The sequence below is a fragment of the Chrysemys picta genome, chromosome 5, assembly GCF_011386835.1.
Source record: "Chrysemys picta bellii isolate R12L10 chromosome 5, ASM1138683v2, whole genome shotgun sequence".
Lineage (NCBI taxonomy): Eukaryota > Metazoa > Chordata > Testudines > Emydidae > Chrysemys > Chrysemys picta.
The window spans coordinates 56436460-56458940 of NC_088795.1; the positions used below are offsets into that span (position 1 = coordinate 56436460).

Consider the following 22481-nt stretch of genomic DNA (forward strand, 5'->3'; position numbering starts at 1 on the left):
ATGTATGACATAACTGGAATATGTTTTGTGCTGCCTGTGCCATGTAATATATCTCCGTAAAGGTTATGGTCTACTATATCTATTCATCCTATTGTACATATATATCATTTTCTACTGGAGGTTAAGAATATGGGCTGTATGCTTGCTTGGTTTCTAAGTAAGCTTTGTGAGGCATTTGGTCAGCTTCTTGAGGAAGGAATTCGCCAGGGTTAAGTACCTGATCAGGAAACACTTGGGGAACAATGCATCTTGGAATGCTCCAATCCACATAAGAAGTCTTTCTGGAGACATGCAAGATACCATGTGGACAATGGCTTCGGCCTGTAAAGACTGAGTCATGCAGGGACATGTGACTTGCCCAGGTGACTCCAGAACTCCATCTTGGAGCTGGACTTTGCATAGGAGGGGGGTCTCCACCCACAAGAGAGAGTCTATTTAAACCCGTGGGAGACCCCTCCATTTGGTCTTCAGCTGGCTAAGGAAGGAACCTCTCCACCCCCTCAGGATACTTGAAGAGAACTGGAACAGAAGACAGTAACTATAGGGGGTGTGAGTGATTGCTGGACCCAGGCTAAAAGGAGATTAGCCTGTAAAATGGAGCATTCTGGAACTGGTGAGGAACTTATCTGTATTTAGTTTGATTAGACATAGATTTGCGCATTTTATTTTATTTTACTTGGTGACTTACTTTGTTCTGTCTGTTACTACTTGGAACTACTTAAATCCTACTGTCTGTATTTAATAAAAATCACTTTTTATTTAGTAATTTACTCAGAGTATGTATTAATACCGGGGGGAGCAAACAACTGTGCATATCTCTCTATCAGTGTTATAGAGGGCGAACAATTTATGAGTTTACTCTGCATAAGCTTTATGCAGGGTAAAACGGATTTATCTGGGTTTAGACCCCATTGGGAGTTGGGCATCTGAGTGCTAAAGACAAGCAAACTTCTGTGAGCTGTTTTTAGGTAAACTTGCAGCTTTGGGGCAAGTGATTCAGACCCTGGATCTGTGTTGGAGCAGACGGGAGTGTCTGGCTCAGCAAGACAGGGTGCTGGAGCCCTGAGCTGGCAGGGAAAACAGGAGCAGAGGTAGTCTTTGCACATCAGGTGGCAGCTCCCAAGGGGGTTTCTGTGATCCAACCCGTCACAACCTACCTATCTATGTTTACCCGTACCCATTTGCACACTGGTCTTGGACCTCAAGTTTTTAAAATGTGGGTCCAAATGGCTACAGTATTACTGGAAACATAGAGGAAGTGCAGGGAAGGAAGAAGTGAAAGAGCGAAAACTTGCTCTATGGGTCATTGATCTACTTAGAGAACAAAAATGTGTAAATGATATGAGCTTTTAACACAAAGACTACTGCATAGGATAACAGATGATTCCAGAAGGTATAGAAGCATATAAATTTCCAAAAAGTCTTTGCTGATGTCTAAATTGAGAAATGCTGCACTCCTACCATTTATGACATCAGCAGTAAAGCCCTAGGAATAAATGCAGGCTTATATAGAAGAATAATGGATACAAGCAAAGTTACTTGTGCTTACCACATTCATATATTTTACATACAGCTTTTCAATATTTAACATTTTTAAAGTATATTTTTCAGCATTGGACACAGCACACTAGGAACTCATCTCCCACTAATTAATGAAGGTTTCACACATCACTTGTGTAGAGCTAAAACTGTACACCTTACGGGTTGTCTGGTCAGAACAGTGAGTGTTTGAAGGCACCTTCTTCGTCAACAATATATGTGCTTTCAGCATACTTTCAAGTCATAGTGTTTAATTTCACCGACAAAGGCTCCAATCCTTAAGACACTAGAATGGGACTCAGCAGATCTGGATTCAATTCCCAGCTCTGCTACAGACTTTCCATGTGACCTTGGATGACAATCTCCATTTGCCTCATCTGTAAAAGGGGGATAATTATAAGGGTTTTGTGAGGATAAATTCATAATGTTTGTGAGGTGTTCAGATATTATGGAGATGGGAATCATATCAGTACTTTGCACCAGCACAGAACCCTCTGTGGACTTTCACTGACTTCATATTTCTGTAGTTGCATTAAGTGCATCTATTTGCAAGTTGAGGGGGGGAAATCCAATTTTATTCCTCGTAGAACTGCAAAGGCAATAAAGTGATGGAAGAGACAGCTGAATTTAATTCTCCCTAATATAACTGTCTACAAAATTGTCAGCTAGTTTCTGATGACAAAATCCTTATGACGGGTGATACTGAGAGAGAAATTAAGAGTATTCTAATTTTCCTCTCCTTACATTATGCCAGGCTTCATTAGTTGGAATAAATATATGTGGTTTATTTGAAAATTGTCATTAATCAGAGGTAATGTAGAAGTTCTTTTCTTCTGCTGGTAAGTGAATAGAACCAGAGAAACACAGAAGTCAAAAATCACGACCTGTTCAACTATTTAAAATGATGTTGGGACAGTAAAACAACAGCTGCATTAGTTTAGTTACTGAATCAGAGCTCTAGCAACAAAGTTTCCAGACATACGGACTGGGAAGGGGGGAACAAACTCCAAATATTGGCACAACTCAGTACAATTTTAGTATATTACACACTTGTAATCTGGGGCATGTAGTTAACACCCAGAAATCACCATACAGCTACTGAAGTCAAATTACATTTTAATAAACCAGTAAACAAATAAATAGTAAGTAAACCAATAACTTGTGATTTTGACAACTTTAACTTCATAGAAGTACTTTATTTATGCCCCCTGACTGCAAAGTGATCTCCCCAAGCAGACTTCTTACCTGGTGGGGATCAACTGACTTCAACTTTATGGGGTCATGACCATAATTAGTAAGAATTTCAGCGGAGGAAAGGAGTGTTGATAGGAAGTGTGAATGATTGCAATGAAAAATGGGGGGGGAGAAGAGAGATCACAGGAGCAGAAAGTATTGGATCATCACCTGTGTGCTTGGTGCTGACATGAGCCTTCATATCTGACTCTTCCATGGTGACAAAATCGCAGGCTGTGCAGCAAATAGAAAACATCCACTGCTCTTTATCCACGTGAAGGGACATATGACTGACAAACTGGACATTCATCTCTGTCTCAAATCCACATACGTGACAGCTGCAGACAGAAGGGAATTAAAGAGAAAAAGAGTTAGAAACATTAAAAAAAATCCCCATAACAAATGTACAAAGCTTCTACTCGTTTTCATAAGAAAACTCTTGCTTCACTAATCTCTTCTCTTCTCTACTGCTGAATTTTCAATGGGAAATTCTTTTGCCGGCTGAACTGCCTCTGAACCGAGGACCCTGCCAACCTGATTAAAGGGAGGCCCAATGCAACAATCCCAAACATGCTATAATGATGCTAAATAATCGTAAAGTTAATTAAAAACTACGGATTCCAGATGCTGCACATCACCTAGCTGAATCCTTTGGGCAATAAGATGCGCTGCAGTCTTGCCAAGATGTTTAGGAGGGCTGGTACACTGACAAACTGAGAGCTTGCTGCACTCTCCAGGAGCCATTCTCAAGCCCCGGAAACAGTCCCATGTCAGATCAGGATCTCCTGCAGAACTGCCTGACTTTCTGAGTACAAGCAAGCAAAAATGGGTTCAGGGATTCCTTCTACTTGATTGGACAAAAGCAATTACCACCTATGCAAATAATCAGCACTGATGCAAATTTTACAACCATCAGATAACAACAATGATGTTCAGAGGTAATAGAAAGGAACTTATAGTTTAACTTTCTTTACTATCTTCCTCTTGTTTTAATTAAGGCATTAACATTTTAAACAAAGCCAGAACACTGAAAACAGTCTTGTACTTGCAGAGGGATGGATGAGATAATCTAACAGGGCTTGTGTATTTCTGATTTCTATGACTGTAATTCAATCTGTTCCCACCACTTAGATTGAAATAAGATTGATTTTGCAATCCATATGTACACTAGGGTTCATATCAAAGCTTGAAGAACATGTGATAGTGCTTACATCAATAATAAGTGTCTGAGCAACACAATTGGATCTGTACCATTCTTTTATCATCATGAGTTTTCCTAATGCTCCTATTCTTGCCTTCATAACTTTGGCCTTCTTTATTATACGGAAACATTCTTTCACAGGTAGTTGAATTATAAAACATACCTGCCTAAGGCAATCAAAGAGATAAATCAAATAGAGGAAATGTTTATATTTATTACAGAAATTTTAGTTGAAATGATTGAACTAATTGCATCAAGTGGAAGGCACTATAAATTACCGCAAATGTGTTTACACACTAGTAAATTCACATACGTAAAAGGGAACTTATTAGATGTATGTTGAACATGTGGTAAAAGTTCTTGAGGTATTTAAAGGCCTATCTGCCTTTCAAAGCCATTTAAAAAGTGCACAGTCTTTCAAAGTGCCTTGCAAGGCTCAGAAGCATGACATAACCAGCTGGGTTTTGTTGCTGAACCTAAAGTCAAATGTGGCTAAGCCAAATACTTCAGTCACGTTCTACCTTAGAACAAAAAAGGATCATCCTCATAATTTGTCTTTAGCAAGCAGACATATCAGACATTTGGATTCTGGTCTCTCGTGTATGGCCCTCCACTGGGTCCTCACCTGTAATAATAAGGGTGCTTCTTTCCACTGCCTTCAGAAGTGACAGCGCTGACAATGTCCTCAGTGTCTGTACTCACTAACTTCACAGAATGGACAGTCAGGTGCTGGTTCAGATTAGCACGGCACTTAGCAGCATAGGGGCACAAATGGCATTTGTATTTTCTCTCTTCTGAAAAACAAACAAATCATCTCGAGTGTGTGTATCAGTCTTAAGTGAGATATTTTAAAAACCTCATTTCAAATATGCAACTACATATTGCATAGACACATTTAGGACGTTAGAAAAAAGTTATCAGGCTTCACAATAGTAATTTATATAAATGACTAATTTTCAGCTAATTTAAGGGTATTTTTGAAATTTGGTCTAAAGATTGTATGAAGTTTAATACAAAACTTTTTATGCTGTGGAAAACTGGTGTAACTGCAGCTCTGAGAATTGCCCCTCAGCCACTATAGATTCAGGTCAGTAATGTGCAACTCATTTCTTCACCTGGCACTTTTTTTTTTCAGTAGGGTTGAAATTCTTGAAGGTGGGTGTGTGCATATTATCTATCTTTCTATCTATGGAGTTTGATGCTTATTTAACAAAACTTGAAGAAAAGCATCTGTATAGATAGTCGAGTTCGGAACATAAGTTAGCCAAAACCCCTCGAAGAACAATAAAACAAAATCCAAACCAAACTCCTCAGCAGTTTCTGATGCTTCACAATTTTTAAATTAACGTCTCTAAATCTTGGCGACAAAGTCATCACACACAGCAGGTCTTATTTTGTATTTACGTGATTAAAAAAAACAACCAAACATTAAATTGCCTTTAAAACCTTTCCTCTTTAAGAAAAGCTGCTTCACTTTTGGAATACAATAATACAATGTGCAAGCACTAACAGAGAGAAATTCAGAATCTGAATAAGACAAAAAATCACAAAACCACAGAAAACACCATGTGGGGGTTTTCTAGCATGGCCATACTAAGTGGTACTATATATACCAGCATTATGCTAACAATATTTTTCAGCACTATTTCTGACATTCTTGCTTCCTAATCTTATTAATCTGTGCATTGCATCTCAACACATTTGTCCTTTGGCCTGAGCTTGAGACATTCTCCCTAAAAAGCATGCACTATACACTGGCTGCAACTTCTGGTTAGACAAATCCTCTGTATAAAACTAGTGGGCATAGAGTCAGATCCTCAGCTGATTTTAATAGCTCCACTGACTTTATGGAAAAGGGTGTTGTAGAAAAGAGTCATCCTCTACTCACTTCACTTGAGCTAAAAGTTCATAAAGGTGAACATCCCAGAGGCTAACTAATATTTGAAACACTATGGGCTGTCTCCTCTGCTGGTCACTAATGTTTAAAGAGCCTGTCATATAAACAAAAACAAAACAAAATACAACTTTCCTCCTCTCTTTAGAGCCCTGTTTACAGGCTTGCTTAATTGGTAGTAACCAAAAGGTAGTTTGATATTGTCAGATCCTGCCAACTGGACAAATTCCCATTTGACCGTTTGTTTTCTAAAATGGATGATGGTTGGGCCATAATGAGTTAGGTTAGCTCCTTGAATTTTTAGCCCAGTTCTACTTGTCTTCATCCCAAGTGAAGGGAACAGAGGACGTCTCTTTCCACAACACTGTGTTTCCTTGCAGTGAAACTTGCCTTATGTTCTTCTTGCAACAAACTTGCATGACACTGTAAATGAGAACGCCAAAGTGTTTGATTTACCTGTGTGCAGTGAGAGATGTCGGGACAATGTCTGCTGTCGGCCAAACACTTTTCCACACACGTCACAGGGAAAGAGCTGGTCATTAAATTTCCAAGATGGCAATCCGTTTCCTGCATCCAGCCCTATCCTTTCTGTGTCTATACCAAAAATGCATAAATACAGAGTCTTATTTTAACAACTTAAAGAACTCTTAGATTTCACTCTATGGACTACTTTCATGTGTCATGTAAAAGACAACACTCTTAACCCTACATTGCTGTTCATGGCGCACGAGTTCACATGAACTCTGAAGCAGAGATTAATTTAATCTGTAACCTAAACTGCAAATATTCCTCTGTTCCACGGTCCATAGCAATTTGAGTTTCTGATACAAAATCCCAAAGCAGGACTTGCACAGAACCAGAACATCCTTGGGGACCCTAGCAGAACACGAAAAAAGCAATGTTACAGATGACTAAAAAAGAATAGTATAGACAGGTAGTAATAATCTGATAAAATCTCAAATCCATCATAAAACTAAGAAAACAAAAAGGCAACAAAAGATGCATTTTTGTTTTGTTTTTATCCCTACAAAGTCAATAAACTGGCTGCTGTACAGACTATCCTAAGGCAACTGAGGCTCCACCACACCAGTGTTACTCCTCTCAGCTATTATACAAGGAATTTCACAACACAATATGTACTGTAATTTTCCCCCCATCAAAAGCCTACTGTAGCGCTGACTATTTTGCATGGCATCTTTCCAACAAACTGTATTGTACCCAACTATAAAGTTGAAGAGGCAAACCATAAACAGTAGAGGAAGAGGTACAGGCAAGAGAGAGCAGAGAAAAGCACTGTAATTCTGTGTTTCTAAATAGATCATTTCACTGGCCTTTTCACTTCCCCTCAGTGTTTGAGGAGTCTCTCCTTTGAGGCGTTGGTAAGCTTTACACTAATTTTTATTATTCACTTTCTCAGGCAATGTTTTCAAACATTTTCATTTTTTATTGGTTTACTTCTTTGGGGAACTTTTGACAACTGGTCAGTTCAAAACTGATTGCAATGTTGCAAAGGCAGCAGCTAAACTAAGAGAGCAAAGCATGATCATCAGCTGATGAAGGTTGAATTGTGTTCCAACCTGCTCCCAGGGCCCTTAGGGATCAAAAACTTTCAACAGCTTGGGGAGTTCTGCTTGTCTTGCACTAAGAAGCTAAGGACCAGGAGTGAACCATCTTTAGAGAAGAGAGAGTTTTAACTACTTTAAGACTAGATGGAATCTCCATTAGTGAAAGTCTGTTCCAGATGACAGAAAATGGAGAGGTGAAGGCTCTCATACCACCAGACTGAGGGAAGGGATAGAGAAAAGGGCAGTGTTAGATCCTAGGGAATGAGGGGGAGTAGAAAGAGATAATGTTCACAAGATAAGTTAGAGCAACAAAGCTATAGAGGGCAATTTTGAACTGGATCCTGAAACAAATGGAGAGCCAGTGAAGTTTGAGGACAGTGGTGATGTCATCTTGCTTCTTCGTACCAGGGTTGCCAGGCATCCAGTTTTCGACCGGAATGCCCGGCTGAAAAGGGACCCTGGCGGCTCCGGTCAGCACCACTGACCGGGCTATTAAAAGTCCGGTCGGCGGCACAGCGGGGCTAAGACAGGCTCCCTACCTGCTGTGACTTTGCATGGCTCCCGGAAGCAGCGGCATGTCTCTCCTCCAGCTCCTACGCGTAGGGGCAGTCGTGGGGGTTCTGCATGCTGCTCTCACCCCAAACACCAGCTCTGCTGCTCTCATTGGCCAAGAACCACAGCCAATGGGAGCTGCAGGGGTGATGCCTGTCGACGGGGCAGCACGCAGAGCCACCTGGCTGCACCTCCATATTGGAGCCGGAGTGGGGACATGCCGCTGCTTCCAGGAGCTGCTTCAGGTAAGTGCAGCCCGGATCCTGATCCCCTCCCACACCACACCCCCTGCCCCAGCCCTGATCTCCCTCCCACCCTCCAAACCCCTCGGTTCCAACCCAAAGCACTCTCCTACATCCCATACCCTTCATCCCCAGCCCCACCCCAGAGTCTGCACCCCCCGCCACAGCACTCACACCCTGTTCCCTGACCCAGCCCAGAGCCCCCTCCCACACTCTGAACCTCTCATTTCTGGTCCCACCCCAGAACCCACACCACCAGCCCAGAGCCCATACCCTCTCCCACACTCCAGCCCCCGAGTCAGCCCGGAGAAAATGAGCGAGTGAGTGAGGGTGGATGGAGTGAGTGGGGGCAGAGCTTCGGATAAGGGGCGGGACAATGGTGTTCCGTTTTGTGAGAGTAGAAAGTTGGCAACCCCACTTCGTACACGTCAGAAGCTGAGCAGCAGCATGCTATGGCAGAGGAGACGCTTTTACACAATACCTCATTAAGCTGGAGCAGGAGGACTTCTACTCTTAGAAGTACACAAGATCAAAGGAGGAAAATTTATTGGGTAATGTATTCGGTAATATTTTGTTTGTTTTGTTTAAGGGCCATCATTTCCAGTCAGGGTCCCCTTGACTAAAAGGCCAAGATTCAGTGGGACTTTCTCCTCTATTCTACACCATCTATGGGATTCTGGATGTACCATGTGAATAGCTAACACGCCAAGGACTATAGAACCGGTGTGTGTTTATTTAGAGCAATAGAGGAAATCTGGATTGGGATTTCCTGTTAAACGGGTGCAGGGGGAGGAAAATACAGTATGACTCACCCAGGAGCTGAGGTGAGGCACAAAGGCTGAGAGATTGTAATGTCCTGTAGGGCTCAAGTTATCACTGCAGGTCCCTGTCTGCACAAAGCAATGAGGCACTGAACCATGAACAGTAAACATCACACTAGCACTGGTGATGCTCCCATGAACCAGGACTCCCTGCAGTTGCAGGTTTGGCCTCCTTGTCTGTGCTAATTCTGCTTCCGTTTATAGAATAGAGCTGGCTGGGCAGCTTTTCAGTTGAATGAAAAATTAATTCCAATCCTTGACAAGTTAAGTAATAACAGAAAGGCTCTCTATTTGGGAGGGGGGAATTTATGTAGTTATTATAGCATGTTCTATTGGAGGTCACACCTGTCAGCACCACCACAGCTACATGTTGTTGGTTTGGGTTTTTGTTTTTGTTTTTGTTTTGGCTGTGATACCATATCTATTGGTACAACAGGGACTTGACATTTGATAGAGGCCTTTGGATGCCACTATAATATAAATAAATAATAATAATAATTCTTTCTAGTGAGATGACTCATACATCTGTGAAATCAGTCATTTTGTAAAAATTAATATGAAAAAGAATGCAGACCATATATGTCACAACTTTCAAGAACATCAATAAACAACAACTCATTTGATTATATTCTTGAGCTCAAAACAATGAACATTTTGACTCTGCAGCAATGCTATGGATATTTTAGAAGAGCTTTCAGAGTACATAATTAAAACAGTGCTTCAAAGAGGGAATATGGTCATAATTATAAGAAAAGGTCAAGAGTGTGCAGGTTTCTTCAATAGCGTCACAACAAAAATGAATTAATTGGGACACATACTAAACAAGCAGACTCAAATAGTAAATACATCACTTAACAATTCCTTCCAGTATTAGTCATTGGCCTTCTTTTATCTCTCAAGAAGCTGAAATTCAATATCCTGTTCCCTATGCTGGATTTATATCTATCAGAGTTGTAGGAAACTCATAGAAAGCTTGAAAAAAATATCCATTTTCAGATTATCCAGAGCTGTTAAAAACTAGTTCCATTATGTAGAATAGGATACTTTTGATGCTTTTAATTATTTAGTTTTATTTTAAAACTGTACTGCTGGGTTGCAACCTTCAGTGATTTTTCTCCAGTAGTTGCTGAATCACTTTCCTGGCTAGGATACTGCAAAGTATTCTAGTCAGCGTGCCCCCTACTTTAGCTATCATGACCAAAGTAAGCATCTGGTGCAATGAGGTGCTGACCACCTCCCACAAGGCTCTTTGAGCTCTTCACTCTCATAGAAATCAATCACTTTGAGTGATTTCATGCTGTGAAAGGACACTATTTGTCATCCATGGTAACCAAAGCTCTTTGTCCAAAGAACAGGTACAGCAAACTTTCCCACACCCATCCTGTAATTTACCTCACCAATGACCTGAAGAGTCATTTCTGGGGGTGAGTTGATAGTTCAGTCATCATAGCTACCAAATTCTTGGTTCCTCTGTTAGGACGGCAAATAGGGGTGCTGATTAGTACCAGTTGTGATGGTGATTTTTCTGAGGTGGGTACGTATTTACCAACTCAGATACCACAGTATTATGGTAGATAGCTTACAAATACTTTAGACGGCGGATCATTCAGTCAGACAGGAAGGAACTGGATTGATACCAACTGATGTTACATTATAAATCACCATTACATGGAAGGCTTCCCACAGAAATCCATTCTTTATCAAGTTTTGTGCTACAAACTGTTCCTTCACTAAACACCCAAAAAGATTTTTCCTACATTGTGTACAAAATACTGATAATGTACTATAGATAGGGAGAAAGACAGGCTCATCTGTTGATTGAAAAGGTACTGTAGACACTGGGTGAGTAAAAGAACCTGATCTAACAGGCATTTTTCTTTTGCAATTTCTTTGAAGCCATAATTGTTTTGTATGCCAAGAAATCCTTACCTTTTTTAAAATAGGTGAGCATGTTTGGTGCAAGATTTCTGATTTAAACCCATATTTAATAGCAAAAGTGCTGCTGGAAAAAGAGCAAAGTGAAAGGCAAATTTCAAAGCTTTTAAGTGAAAATAGAACGTACGTAAAATACTGATGTTCCCAAATCAGAATATACTGTTATGTGTAGACTTAAGAGTTTAAAATGTTTTAAAACAAAGTACTCTTGGTGAAATGCAAGGTCTCTAAGTGCTACTGGAATGCATAATTTTAAAAAGTAATAATATAGAGTTCTGAACTCATGGATTTAAAATGGTTTTGAAATGTAAATGTATGGAATTAAAACTACACACTGTGTACCATATTAAAGAATTAATGTGTTACTTAAAAAGCTGAATTTGACTCTTCAATAAATTTATTGATTAAAAAAAGTAGTAAAATTTGTTAGCAACGTTTCTGTCCTTTATGCTACACCCAGATGTCATCTTGCCACCAATCCTAGTAATTTCATATTGACAAGCAGTGTAAGGCTGATGGTCTGAAAAAGGGCTAGAGGAAGGTGGGAGAAAGCCCAAGTCAGTATTATAACTGCAAAAATTTGCCCCATTATACTGAATACTTCATGTCAATTCAATGGATGTTTCATGTATATTGGCAAGTTTGGTTTGTATCCTCAAATTAGTGACATCAGTATGGATAGCATATTCCACCATCCCTTATAAAAAGCCTTTAACCTGACTTTTGCTTGAGAAATGCTGAGAGAGGATGCTTTATTTTGTTGAAGGTAAAAGCAAAGAAGAGAACGAAGTGTGACCTGAGTACATAAATAACTGTCCAGATTCACTAAATCAGCATTGTACATCACTGCTGGTAGTTCCCAAAAGGGAATGTTCCGACTCTGGTTTTAGACTATGAGACACGATAGTTTGATTATTTTCTTTATCACTTTATTTAGCTGTTTTTACATTATTGCTTCACAATGTTTTAACTGTATTGTATTTTAAGCTATCATATAGCATCAGGATTACCTTGATGGGGGAGACAGTGAGAATGCTTTATAAATAAAATTATTATAAAAGAATAAAGCTATGGGTCACCAAAATAATAATAATAATAATAATAATGAAAAAAAATCACATGAAGGAGAAATTAATGTTTATACTTTTGGTTGTTTCACTAGCTATACCATCTCTCATCCTATAACCCACATAAATTGCTGCTTCAATAGGTTCCATTTCAAACCTCCACACAGTCACAAGTAATCAAAGATTCCCTGTTCTACAAGCAGTGGTCCTAGCGGTGCAAAGCAATCTGCGTGGGCAGATCCATAATTATGTCCATGTGGAGTCCCACTTGAATGAATTATAAGGATTTTCCTGTGTTACAAATACCCCCTGAAAAGGTTGAAATTAAAAATACTGATGAAGCCTAACAGGCGCTTTTAGCATTGACAATACCATCATTCCTCTGAAAATGTGTATAATTTTTTATATTTAAGAAGCATTTGGAGTTGTTGATGTAAGATTACAACTTCAGGATGGGATCCACACAAGCAGACTCACTCCACATGGTCAAGTGGAAGCTAGGACAGTGATTTTGAAGATGAGGTGAAGGTCAGAAAGAGAAAACTGTGATGGAGAGATCAGAGACAGAGCAGTGCTTAGTGAAAACAAGGTTGAGTGAGTGGCCATTTTGATCCGTTCTGGGTTGAAGGTTAAATGGGAAGGTGAGAGTAGGTCAACATGGAAGCTAAAGTAACCAAGAATGAGACAGAGAGGGAGAGATGGATATCAAACTCTGAACAGAAGGCACAAGATGGAGGGGAAAGGGAGGGAAAAGATACTTTAAAGAGAATGAGTAGGAAGTGGGGAGAAGATGGAAATGGCAGAAGTGGGGGAGAAGATCAACAGTAGAGCTATGCGAATAACAGATTTTTCAGTTCACTGGCAATTATGAAAAATGGAAGACATTTCATCGTGGGCCAAACAAAAAATATATTTTTTAAAATTTTCAATGAAACAAATAATAAAAAACCCCATTAAAACGTTGTTTTGAGTCGACCCAAAACAAAATGTTTCAATTTTTGAGAATTTTTTAACTTTCAATTTTATTTTTCAATAATTTTAAAGGAAATTTTGAAACAAAAAGTGATTTTGAATTGAAAACTCAAAATTCAGTTTAGAAAATGTTGAAACTAAAAGTTTAGACTTTTTTGGAAATGTTTTATTGTCTTTTTTTAAAACTAAAACAATTTGGCAAAATTGACGCAAATTTGCCAAATGTTTTAGTGTCACCAAATCTGCGTTTTTCACCAAAAAAAGTTTTGGTCAAAATTTTTGGCCCAGATCTATTCAACACAGCCATCACATTTCTTAGGGAACAACTCAGGGCAATGTGTGTGAAAGAGAAGCCACTTTGGGAGAAAGCAGCTGAAGAGGCAGTGTCAAATAGGATAACCAGGTTTCTGTGACTGCAAGGAGATAGAGGTCTGAAAACAGGTGTAGCACAGGTAGCTGCTGTGCACCCGTCCCATGCAAGTGTGATTCAACTCTGATCTGAAGGGCCACTTTGGATCAAGAACAAATATTTCACAGAGATCACTTGAACAGCCATCAGATAACTTTTGGTTCCTTCAAGTGCCTCATATTTACCATTCAAAGAGGATAGAATACTCTGTACATAGTGTTACATTTGTATCACCGAGGCTTGTACCACTCGAAAGCCTAGTTCTCTTTCTTTATATTATTTAAAGATGAAAAGTTTAATAAAAGTTTTATTCAGAAAAAAGTTGTTGTAATAATCAACCAGTCAAGCCAAAATTGCTTTAAAAACATGCATTCGGGGAAATTCTCCTCTCCACTCTTATCACTGCACTCAACTAAGATATTTCATTGGCTCTCTGTTTTTGTGCAGTGCCTCATTTGAGATTTTTTTTGCTTTAGAAATTTCCACTTACATGCTCATCCATCTTTTGTGCCAATAGCACAGTACTTAAAAACTGACTAGAGAACTCCTTTCCTGAACTATGCAATTAAAGTACTGCTGCAAATTTGGTCTCTATAAGCCCACAAACCACTTACAAACTTAATAATATATTGACTGTATGAAGTTTCATCTTCTCCAAATACAATACATCTTACTCTCATTCCCCCACTCACTTTCAAAGTGATTCTGCCTGCACTGCCAAAAGTTATGTTGCTAGTAATCCAGTTAAAATAAATTGTGGATTCTTTCCAGATATTGTAGTTCCTTTATAAAATATGCTTTCCTATTTACCTACTGTAATTGTGGACCTGGGTGAATGCTATTTTCATTTATCATTGTCACTACCACACTGAACTATCTACTCCTTTATTTTTGGATAATATTTTTCATTGTGAACAGAATCATTTGTGGAATCTTGTTTTATATGAGCAACTTTGATTTTTTTACTTTAAACTCCCATATGCATCTCCATAATATTTTTTAAGAGATCCTATTTCTTAACCTCACTTCAGCTGAAATACTATAAGTTTGTTTGTCTCCTTAATATTTTTGTTATGCTTTTTGTAGCTATAAAAATGTTCAGTATTGTCACCTGCAATATTTTTTAGTCACAATGCACGTCAGATAAGAATGGTTGTTAAGGGGATGTCAAGTTTCCTTTTTTACTAATTTATCTCCAAATATAATAATCTTTGTTCCATCTGGTAGAAGGAACATGAGTTTTATTTTATGAATCCTGAAACAATGATATACATTGTGCAATCCATGCTACAATATATGGAAAAAAACACATTGCTAAATAAAACAATGTAACTAACTAAACCTTAGTGGATACTCTAAAGTTTTTTCAAATGTTTTTGCAAATAATTATCATTACTATGGAAATACGGTGAATATCAAAGTAATGTTATTATGGTAGTCTGACTTACTGACCATAAAGATCCTTATTTGATAGAGAAAAAATAAGAACACTATTTGTATATCCACAGTGTGATACTTCTAAGTTTTACATATGGTATTTCTAAAATTGCCTCGTACTAGGTTTGGAAGTATTGGACTAAGGAGCCAACATGCCCCTCACAAAGAAGCATTAACTGTGCACAGAGGTACTCCAAATGAACAACAGAAGTGCCCAAAAGCATTTGAAGAAGTCACTGAAAAGCGATAGATAAAGATGTCTGTTTCCATGAAGGGAGATAATGAGGAGATAGGGCTTTAATGAACCTCAGATAGGAGTCAGGAAAAATATCCAGCCAACTATCCGCTCAAGCAAAGTGGGAGCAGGAGTCCATCACCACAGACACCAGGGATGAGCCAGGTTGCTAGAAAATGGAAGTTCACAAAGATGGTGACAAACATAAGAACTGGAATCTGAATAAAACAGGAGGCAGACTAGGAAAGGAGACAGGAGGTAGAGGAAATTACAGCAACATAGGTGAGCCCAAGATGAGAGGACTTATTTTCTCCTGTCCTTATAAAGCATTTCTACATAAACTTCACTTGTAATACAAATAATTTTCCACCTAAGCAGCAAGGTTTATGGTAACCTTAAACTGTATACCAAAACTTTGAGATTTGCTTTTTTCCATATTGGATAAATTTGTTTGATTTATGCAATATAAAGTTACTGGCTGTTATCTATGCAGAGGCAAACAATCCTTTGACTTCTGAGGAGAGGCAGAGGGATATCTTATCCTAAACCTAGCTTGAGTTCTCAGTTGCCAAAAATTAAACACAAGTTGCTTTTGGTGCTTTGCCTGAGGTTGGACTGAACCAACAGACAAGAATAAAGACTCAGGAGGATAGCTAAGCCTTGATGGACAAAAGTGGCAAATTATCTATCTGAAAATGAGAAATATTTTAATGTGACCATTGTAAAACCATTGAACAGACCTATGAATTCTCATGGTACATCATATCACATCCTGTGAAATGTACCAAAGTGACAAACAAAAACCTAGGAAGTACTTTTCAAATTTTGAGATTTTATTTTTTAAACTGTGAGTTTTCAAAAACAAATACAAAACTATTTGCCCCATTTCTCTCTCTTCAAAACTTGCTTTTAAAGAGAGTAATTTAAAATCCAATATGAACAAATAGGGGATGAAGTGAAACAATTTTCCAGTTTGCTTCTCATACTGATGTGAGTTTCAAATGATCCCCGGAATATGAAGTGAAGCCATCAAGGGTTTTTTTTGGTTTGAAGATAAATCATGAAAAAACCACTCATATTAGAGAGGTTTCCCACCCAGGCCTTAAATCAGTCCATGTTCGTGAATCTTGGTAAAGCTAGTCCAGATGCAGGTTTTAAACAAACGCTGAAACATAGATAATTCTGCTGTAGTTCCTTTACAGAAACTAGTTTTTACAACAAATGTAATAACCTTTTTCATCAACAGACTGCGTATAACATGGAAGGGGCCCCAACTTCCACCATATATTGTACTGCCCTCTTCAATGTGAGTCATAAACAGGACTGCCTTCTCAGAAACTTCAGTCTTTACCAAAAGAAAAAGGCAATGTAAAATGTATGACATATGCTAAAGTCAGATGGTCATGAAATGTATCACTGATAGCAAAAACATCGTCAACCAGAAGTCCTTTCAGATCACTGCATTGGCTTCAGAAGTTTATCTAACACCTTTGCCATCATTAATGATGGTCACGATGTGGAAGGTCAATCAGTCTGACATTTAGTTTTCTAACTGTAGCAGAAACAATTCCCGGGGGTGGGGGTGGGGGATGGAAATTGAATTATTTTTTCACTGAGGGAATTGTGACATTATAAAATCAGGAAAGAGGGTGAAACTGAAGACAAATCCTTTTTTCCTTCCAACATATATGCTTTTAAAAGCTTAACTGATCACTGCTGACAAATAGGACAATCATCTGAGTAACAAAAAACGTCATACTCTTTGCCTTATTCTAAAAAAATCCTTATTGTATATATTTAAAAAGAGTATGTATCCATTCCCAACACAGAACCTGAAACTGTCTCCCAAGATCTATGAGAGTGAGGGATCGTCCTTCAGGATTGGTTGTAGATCCTTGATGATGCGCTGGAGAGGTTTTAGTTGGGGGCTGAAGGTGACGGCTAGTGGCGTTCTGTTACTTTCTTTGTTGGGCCTGTCCTGTAGTAGGTGACTTCTGGCTCTGTCAATCAGTTTCTTCACTTCAGCAGGTGGGTATTGTAGTTTTAAGAATGCTTGATAGAAATCTTGTAGGTGTTTGTCTCTGTCTGAGGGATTGGAGCAAATGTGGTTGTATCTTAGAGCTTGTCTGTAGATAATGGATCATGTGATGTGGTCTGGATGAAAGCTGGAGGCATGTAGGTAAGTATAGCGGTCAGTAGCTTTCCGGTATAGGGTGGTGTTTATGTGACCATCGCTTATTAGCACTGTAGTGTCCAGGAAGTGGATCTCTTGTGTGGACTGGTCCAGGCTGAGGTTGATGGTGGGATGGAAATTGTTGAAATCATGGTGGAATTCCTCAAGGGCTTCTTTTCCACGGGTCTAGATGATGATGTCATCAATGTAGCGCAAGTAGAGTAGGGGCGTTAGGGGACGAGAGCTGAGGAAGCATTGTTCTAAGTCAGCCATAAAAATGTTGGCATACTGTAGGGCCATGGGTACCCATAGCAATGCCGCTGACTTGAAGGTATAAATTGTCCCCAAATGTGAAATAGTTTTGGGTGAAGACAAAGTCACAAAGTTCAGCCACCAGGTTTGCAGTGACATTATTCGGGATACTGTTCCTGACAGCTTGTAGTCCATCTTTGTGTGGTATGTTAGGCTTGAATAAAGAATGGGAGTAGATGGGTCATTACACAAAATAAAAACCATTTCCCCATGCTAATTTTCCCCCTACAGTTACTCACACCTTCTTGTCAACTGCTTGAAATGGGCCATCCCGATTATCACTACAAAAGGTTTTTTTTTTCTTCTGCTGCTCACCTTAATTGATTAGTCAGTCTCGTTAGAGTTAGTATGGCACTCCCATTTTTTTCATGTTCTCTGTGTGTGTATATATATATATATATATATATATCTTCCTGCTGTATTTTCCACTGCATTCATTTGATGAAGTGGGCTTTAGCCCACGAAAGCTTATGCCCAAATAAATGTTTTAGTCTCTATGGTGCCACAAGTACTCCTCGTTCTCTCCTAATTCAGGTCCATGTAGCTCACCATCATTTTTAGCTCATTTATATTGCTTATTACATTTATTTTGGGTGCTATGAAATCCAATCTGTATCTATTTCTGCATGTCTGAGTGACTACTGTATTTGGAAAATAGAATGCACTTATTTTCGAATAAAAGCCAGTGCAGGTTTATTTGTTCCTTGCAATTCAGTTTGTTATGATAAACTTCAGAGAAAATCCTACTCAAAACCAATCTAGGCTACTCATACACACCGTTTGGACCATTCTGATCTGTGTACATATTTAATGCTTGCTTTATCTGTCAATGTGCCACTTTCATTTATGAGTCCTGTTGAAATGGCAACTTCTCTTTCGCAGAAAGAAGGCAATAATACAATTAGGGATTTGCACAGACACTAATATTAATATTCTCCATCCAGAAGTTCGATGTTAATAAAAATGAATTTGCCTTAAGGTTTCATTTTTCACTCTGGGCTTCGGCATCCCTTTCAATTTTCCAGCCAAAAAGCTACACAAAAAATAATATACAAACTGTTGAAGCCAGTGGACAGATACACCAGCGGAGGGAGGTAAAGATACAGCCCAAAGTAGCTCAGATCAAGTCCCTTTCCTCAGGGCTAGCTTTATTGATACAAAAAGATTCAAACAAGAGCAAAGCAATTCAGAACACTTGGGCCTGGTCTACACTACGGGTTTAGGTCGACTTTAGCAGTGTTAAACCGAATTAAGCCTGGACACGTCCACACAACGAAGCCCTTTCTTTCGACTTAAAGGGTCCTTTAAACCGGTTTCTTTACACCACCTCCGACGAGGGGATTAGCGATAAAACCGGCCTTTGCGGGTCGGAATTGGGGTAGTGTGGACGGAATTCGACGTTATTGGCCTCCGGGAGCTATCCCACAGTGCTTCATTGTGACCGCTCTGGACAGCACTCTCAACTCAGATGCACTGACCAGGTAGACAGGAAAAGACCCGCGAAGGTTTGAATTTCATTTCCTGTTTGCCCAGCGTGGAGAGCACAGGTGACCACGCAGAGCTCATCAGCACAGGTAACCGTGATGGAGTCCCAGGATCGCAAAAGAGCTCCAGCATGGACCGAACGGGAGGTACGAGATCTGCTCGCCATATGGGGAGATGAAGCAGTGATAGCTGAACTCCGTAGCAGTAAAAGAAATGGAAAAGTATTAGAAAAGATCTCCAAGGCCATGAAGGACCGAGGCCATAACAGGGACACACAGCAGTGCCGCGTGAAAATTAAGGAGCTACGGCAAGCTTACCACAAAGCCAGAGAAGCAAACGGAAGGTCCGGGGCAGAGCCGCAAACTTGCCGCTACTATGCGGAGCTGCATGCGATCCTAGGGGGTGCAGCCACCACTACCCCAACCGTGTGCTATGACTCTCTCACTGGAGAAACACACAGGGAAGACGGTTCGGGGAACGAGGAAGATGACGATGGAGGTACTGTAGGTAGCTCACAGCAGCAAGGAAGCGGAGAAACCGGTTTCCCCAACAGCCAGGATATGTTTGTGACTCTGGACCTGGAACCAGTAACCCCCGAACTCACCCAAGACCCTCAGGGCACACAGGAGACCTCTGGTGAGTGTAACTTTGTAAATATTTGTAAACATTACAAAAAAAAAAGCAAGCGTGTTTAATGATTAATTTGCCCTGGCAATCGCGGCCAGTACATCTACTGCAAAAGTCTGTTAACGTGTATGGGGATGGAGCGGAAATCCTCCAGGGACATCTCCAGAAAGCTCTCCTGGTTGAAATGGGGTGATTTTATTAAGGGGACATTCAGAGGTGCCCGTTCCTGCTCTTCTGAACAGAAATGTTCCCCGCTGTTAACCACGCGGTGGGGGGAGGGGTGAAGTGATCATCCCAGAGAATCGTGTGTGTGTGTGTGGGGGGGTGGTTTACTTGTGTTTGTGCCGCATGTTAACCGGGAAACCGCAGCCCCTCCTTTTACATTGAAACCCCATTTTAAACGGACAACCCAATTCATCCTTGATATGGGAAATGCGCTGCTGTTTGCAACCTTTCCCACATGTTAAGAAGGTTAAAAAAGCCAAAACACTGTGGCCTACCATGGCTGCCTGCAAGCCGAAATATGCGACCTTGTAATGAAAGAGTGTACCCATTGTTCTCTAAAATGTGTCTTTTTTAACCACCTCTCCCTTCTCCTCCACCAGCTGCAAATGTTTCTCCTTCGCAGAGGCTCGTGAACATTAGAAAGAGAAAACGTAGGACGAGGGACGATATGTTCACGGAGCTGCAGATGTCCTCCCACGCTGATAGAGCACAGCAGAATGCGTGGAGGCAGTCAATGTCGGAGATGAGAAAAGCCCAATATGAACGAGAGGAGAGGTGGCGGGCTGAATCGCGGGATGAACAGAGCAAGTGGCGCGCTGAAGACGATAGGTGGCGTCAGCTTGCAGACAGACGGCAAGAGGCAATGCTCCGTCTGCTGGAGCATCAAACTGATATGCTCGAGCGTATGGTTGAGTTGCAGGAAAGGCAGCAGGAGCAGAGACCGCCGCTACAGCCCCTGTGTAACCAACAGCCCTCCTCCCCAAGTTCCATAGCCTCCTCACCCAGACGCCCAAGAACACGGTGGGGGGGCCTCCGTCCACCCAGTCACTCCACCCCAGATGATCGCCCAAGCATCAGAAGGCTGGCCTTCAATAAGAGTTAAAGTTTTAAAATGCAGTGTGTCCTTTTCCATCCCTCCTCCCCCACCCATCCCAGGCTACCTTGGCAATTATCCCCCTACTTCTGTGAGGAACTAATAAAGAATGCATGAATGTGAAAAAACAATGACTTTATTGCCTCTGCAAGCGGTGCTCGAATTGGGGAGGGGAGGGTGGGGTGGGGTGGTTGGTTTACAGGGAAGTAGAGTGAACTGGGTCGGGGGGGGGGGTTTGGAGGGTTCATCAAGGAGAAACAAACAGAAGTTTCACACAGTAGCCTGGCCAGTCACAAAACTCGTTTTCAAAGCTTCTCTGATGCGCACCGCGCCCTGCTGTGCTCCTCTAACCGCCCTGGTGTCTGGCTGTGCGTAATCAGCGGCCAGGCGAGTTGCCTCAACCTCCCACCCCGCCATAAAGGTCTCCCCCTTACCCTCACAGATATTGTGGAGCGCACAGCAAGCAGCAATAACAATGGGGATATTCTTTTCGCTGAGGTCTGAGCGAGTCAGTAAGCTGCGCCAGCGTGCTTTTAAACGTCCAAATGCACATTCCACCACCATTCGGCACTTGCTCAGCCTGTAGTTGAACAGGTCCTGACTCCTGTCCAGGCTGCCTGTGTACGGCTTCATGAGCCATGGCATTAAGGGGTAGGCTGGGTCCCCAAGGATCACGATAGGCATTTCAACATCCCCAACGGTTACTTTCTGGTCCGGGAAGAAAGACCCTTCCTCCAGCTTTCGAAACAGAGCAGAGTTCCTGAAGACGCGAGCATCATGTACCTTTCCCGGCCATCCCACGTTGATGTTGGTGAAACGTCCCTTGTGATCCACCAGGGCTTGCAGCAGCATTGAAAAGTACCCCTTGCGGTTTACGTAGTCGGTGGCTTGGTGCTCCGGTGCCAAGATAGGGATATGGGTTCCGTCTATGGCCCCGCCACAGTTTGGGAATCCCATTTCAGCAAAACCATCCACTATTGACTGCACGTTGCCCAGAGTCACTACCCTTGCTATCACCAGGTCTTTCATTGCCCTGGCAAATTGGATCACAGCAGCCCCCACCGTAGATTTGCCCACTCCAAATTGATTCCCGACTGACCGGTAGCTGTCTGGCGTTGCAAGCTTCCACAGGGCTATCGCCACTCGCTTCTCAACTGTGAGGGCTGCTCTCATCTTGGTATCCTGGCGTTTCAGGGCAGGGGAAAGCAAGTCACAAAGTTCCATGAAAGTGCCCTTACGCATGCGAAAGTTTCGCAGCCACTGGGAATCGTCCCATACCTGCAGCACGATGCGGTCCCACCAGTCTGTGCTTGTTTCCCAGGCCCAGAATCGGCGTTCCACGGCATGAACCTGCCCCAGTGACACCATGATTTCCACATTGCTGGGGCCTGTGCCTTGTGAGAGGTCTATGTCCATGTCAATTTCCTCATCACTCTCGTCGCCGCGCTGCAATCGCCTCCTCGGCTGGTCCGGGTTTCGCCTTGGCATGTCCTGGCTCTGCATATACTCCAGGACAATGCGCGTGGTGTTCATAGTGCTCATAATTGCCGCGGTGATCTGAGCGGGCTCCATGATCCCAGTGCTAGCTATGGCGCCTGGTCAGAAAAAAGGCGCGAAAGTAGTATCTGATGGACCAGGAGAAGGAGGGAGGGCGGGAGGGAGGGAGGGCCGAGTGACGACATG

The 22481-nt window shown here is 41.2% G+C and overlaps 2 protein-coding genes across 6 annotated transcripts in view; one reads left to right on the forward strand and one right to left on the reverse strand.

Moving 5' to 3' along the window:
• Positions 1-22481, reverse strand: part of ZNF827 (zinc finger protein 827) — a 149227-nt gene that overhangs the window by 10504 nt on the left and 116242 nt on the right. For 4 of the 5 annotated variants that reach the window (XM_065597777.1, XM_005284282.5, XM_005284284.5 and 1 more), the window contains 3 exons: positions 6324-6461; positions 4599-4767; positions 2944-3110 (listed from right to left, as the gene is read on the reverse strand). In XM_065597777.1, the coding sequence (XP_065453849.1) occupies positions 2944-3110; positions 4599-4767; positions 6324-6461 (474 nt within the window). The remainder of the gene's footprint in view (positions 1-2943; positions 3111-4598; positions 4768-6323; positions 6462-22481) is intronic. The other variant, XM_005284283.5, reaches the window with a different exon arrangement.
• On the forward strand, positions 18097-20926 carry LOC135983646 (uncharacterized). The gene is made up of 2 exons (XM_065596436.1): positions 18097-19708; positions 20305-20926. The coding sequence occupies exons 1-2, from the start codon at positions 19171-19173 to the stop codon at positions 20805-20807; spliced, it is 1041 nt and encodes a 346-aa protein (XP_065452508.1). The 5' UTR covers positions 18097-19170; the 3' UTR covers positions 20808-20926.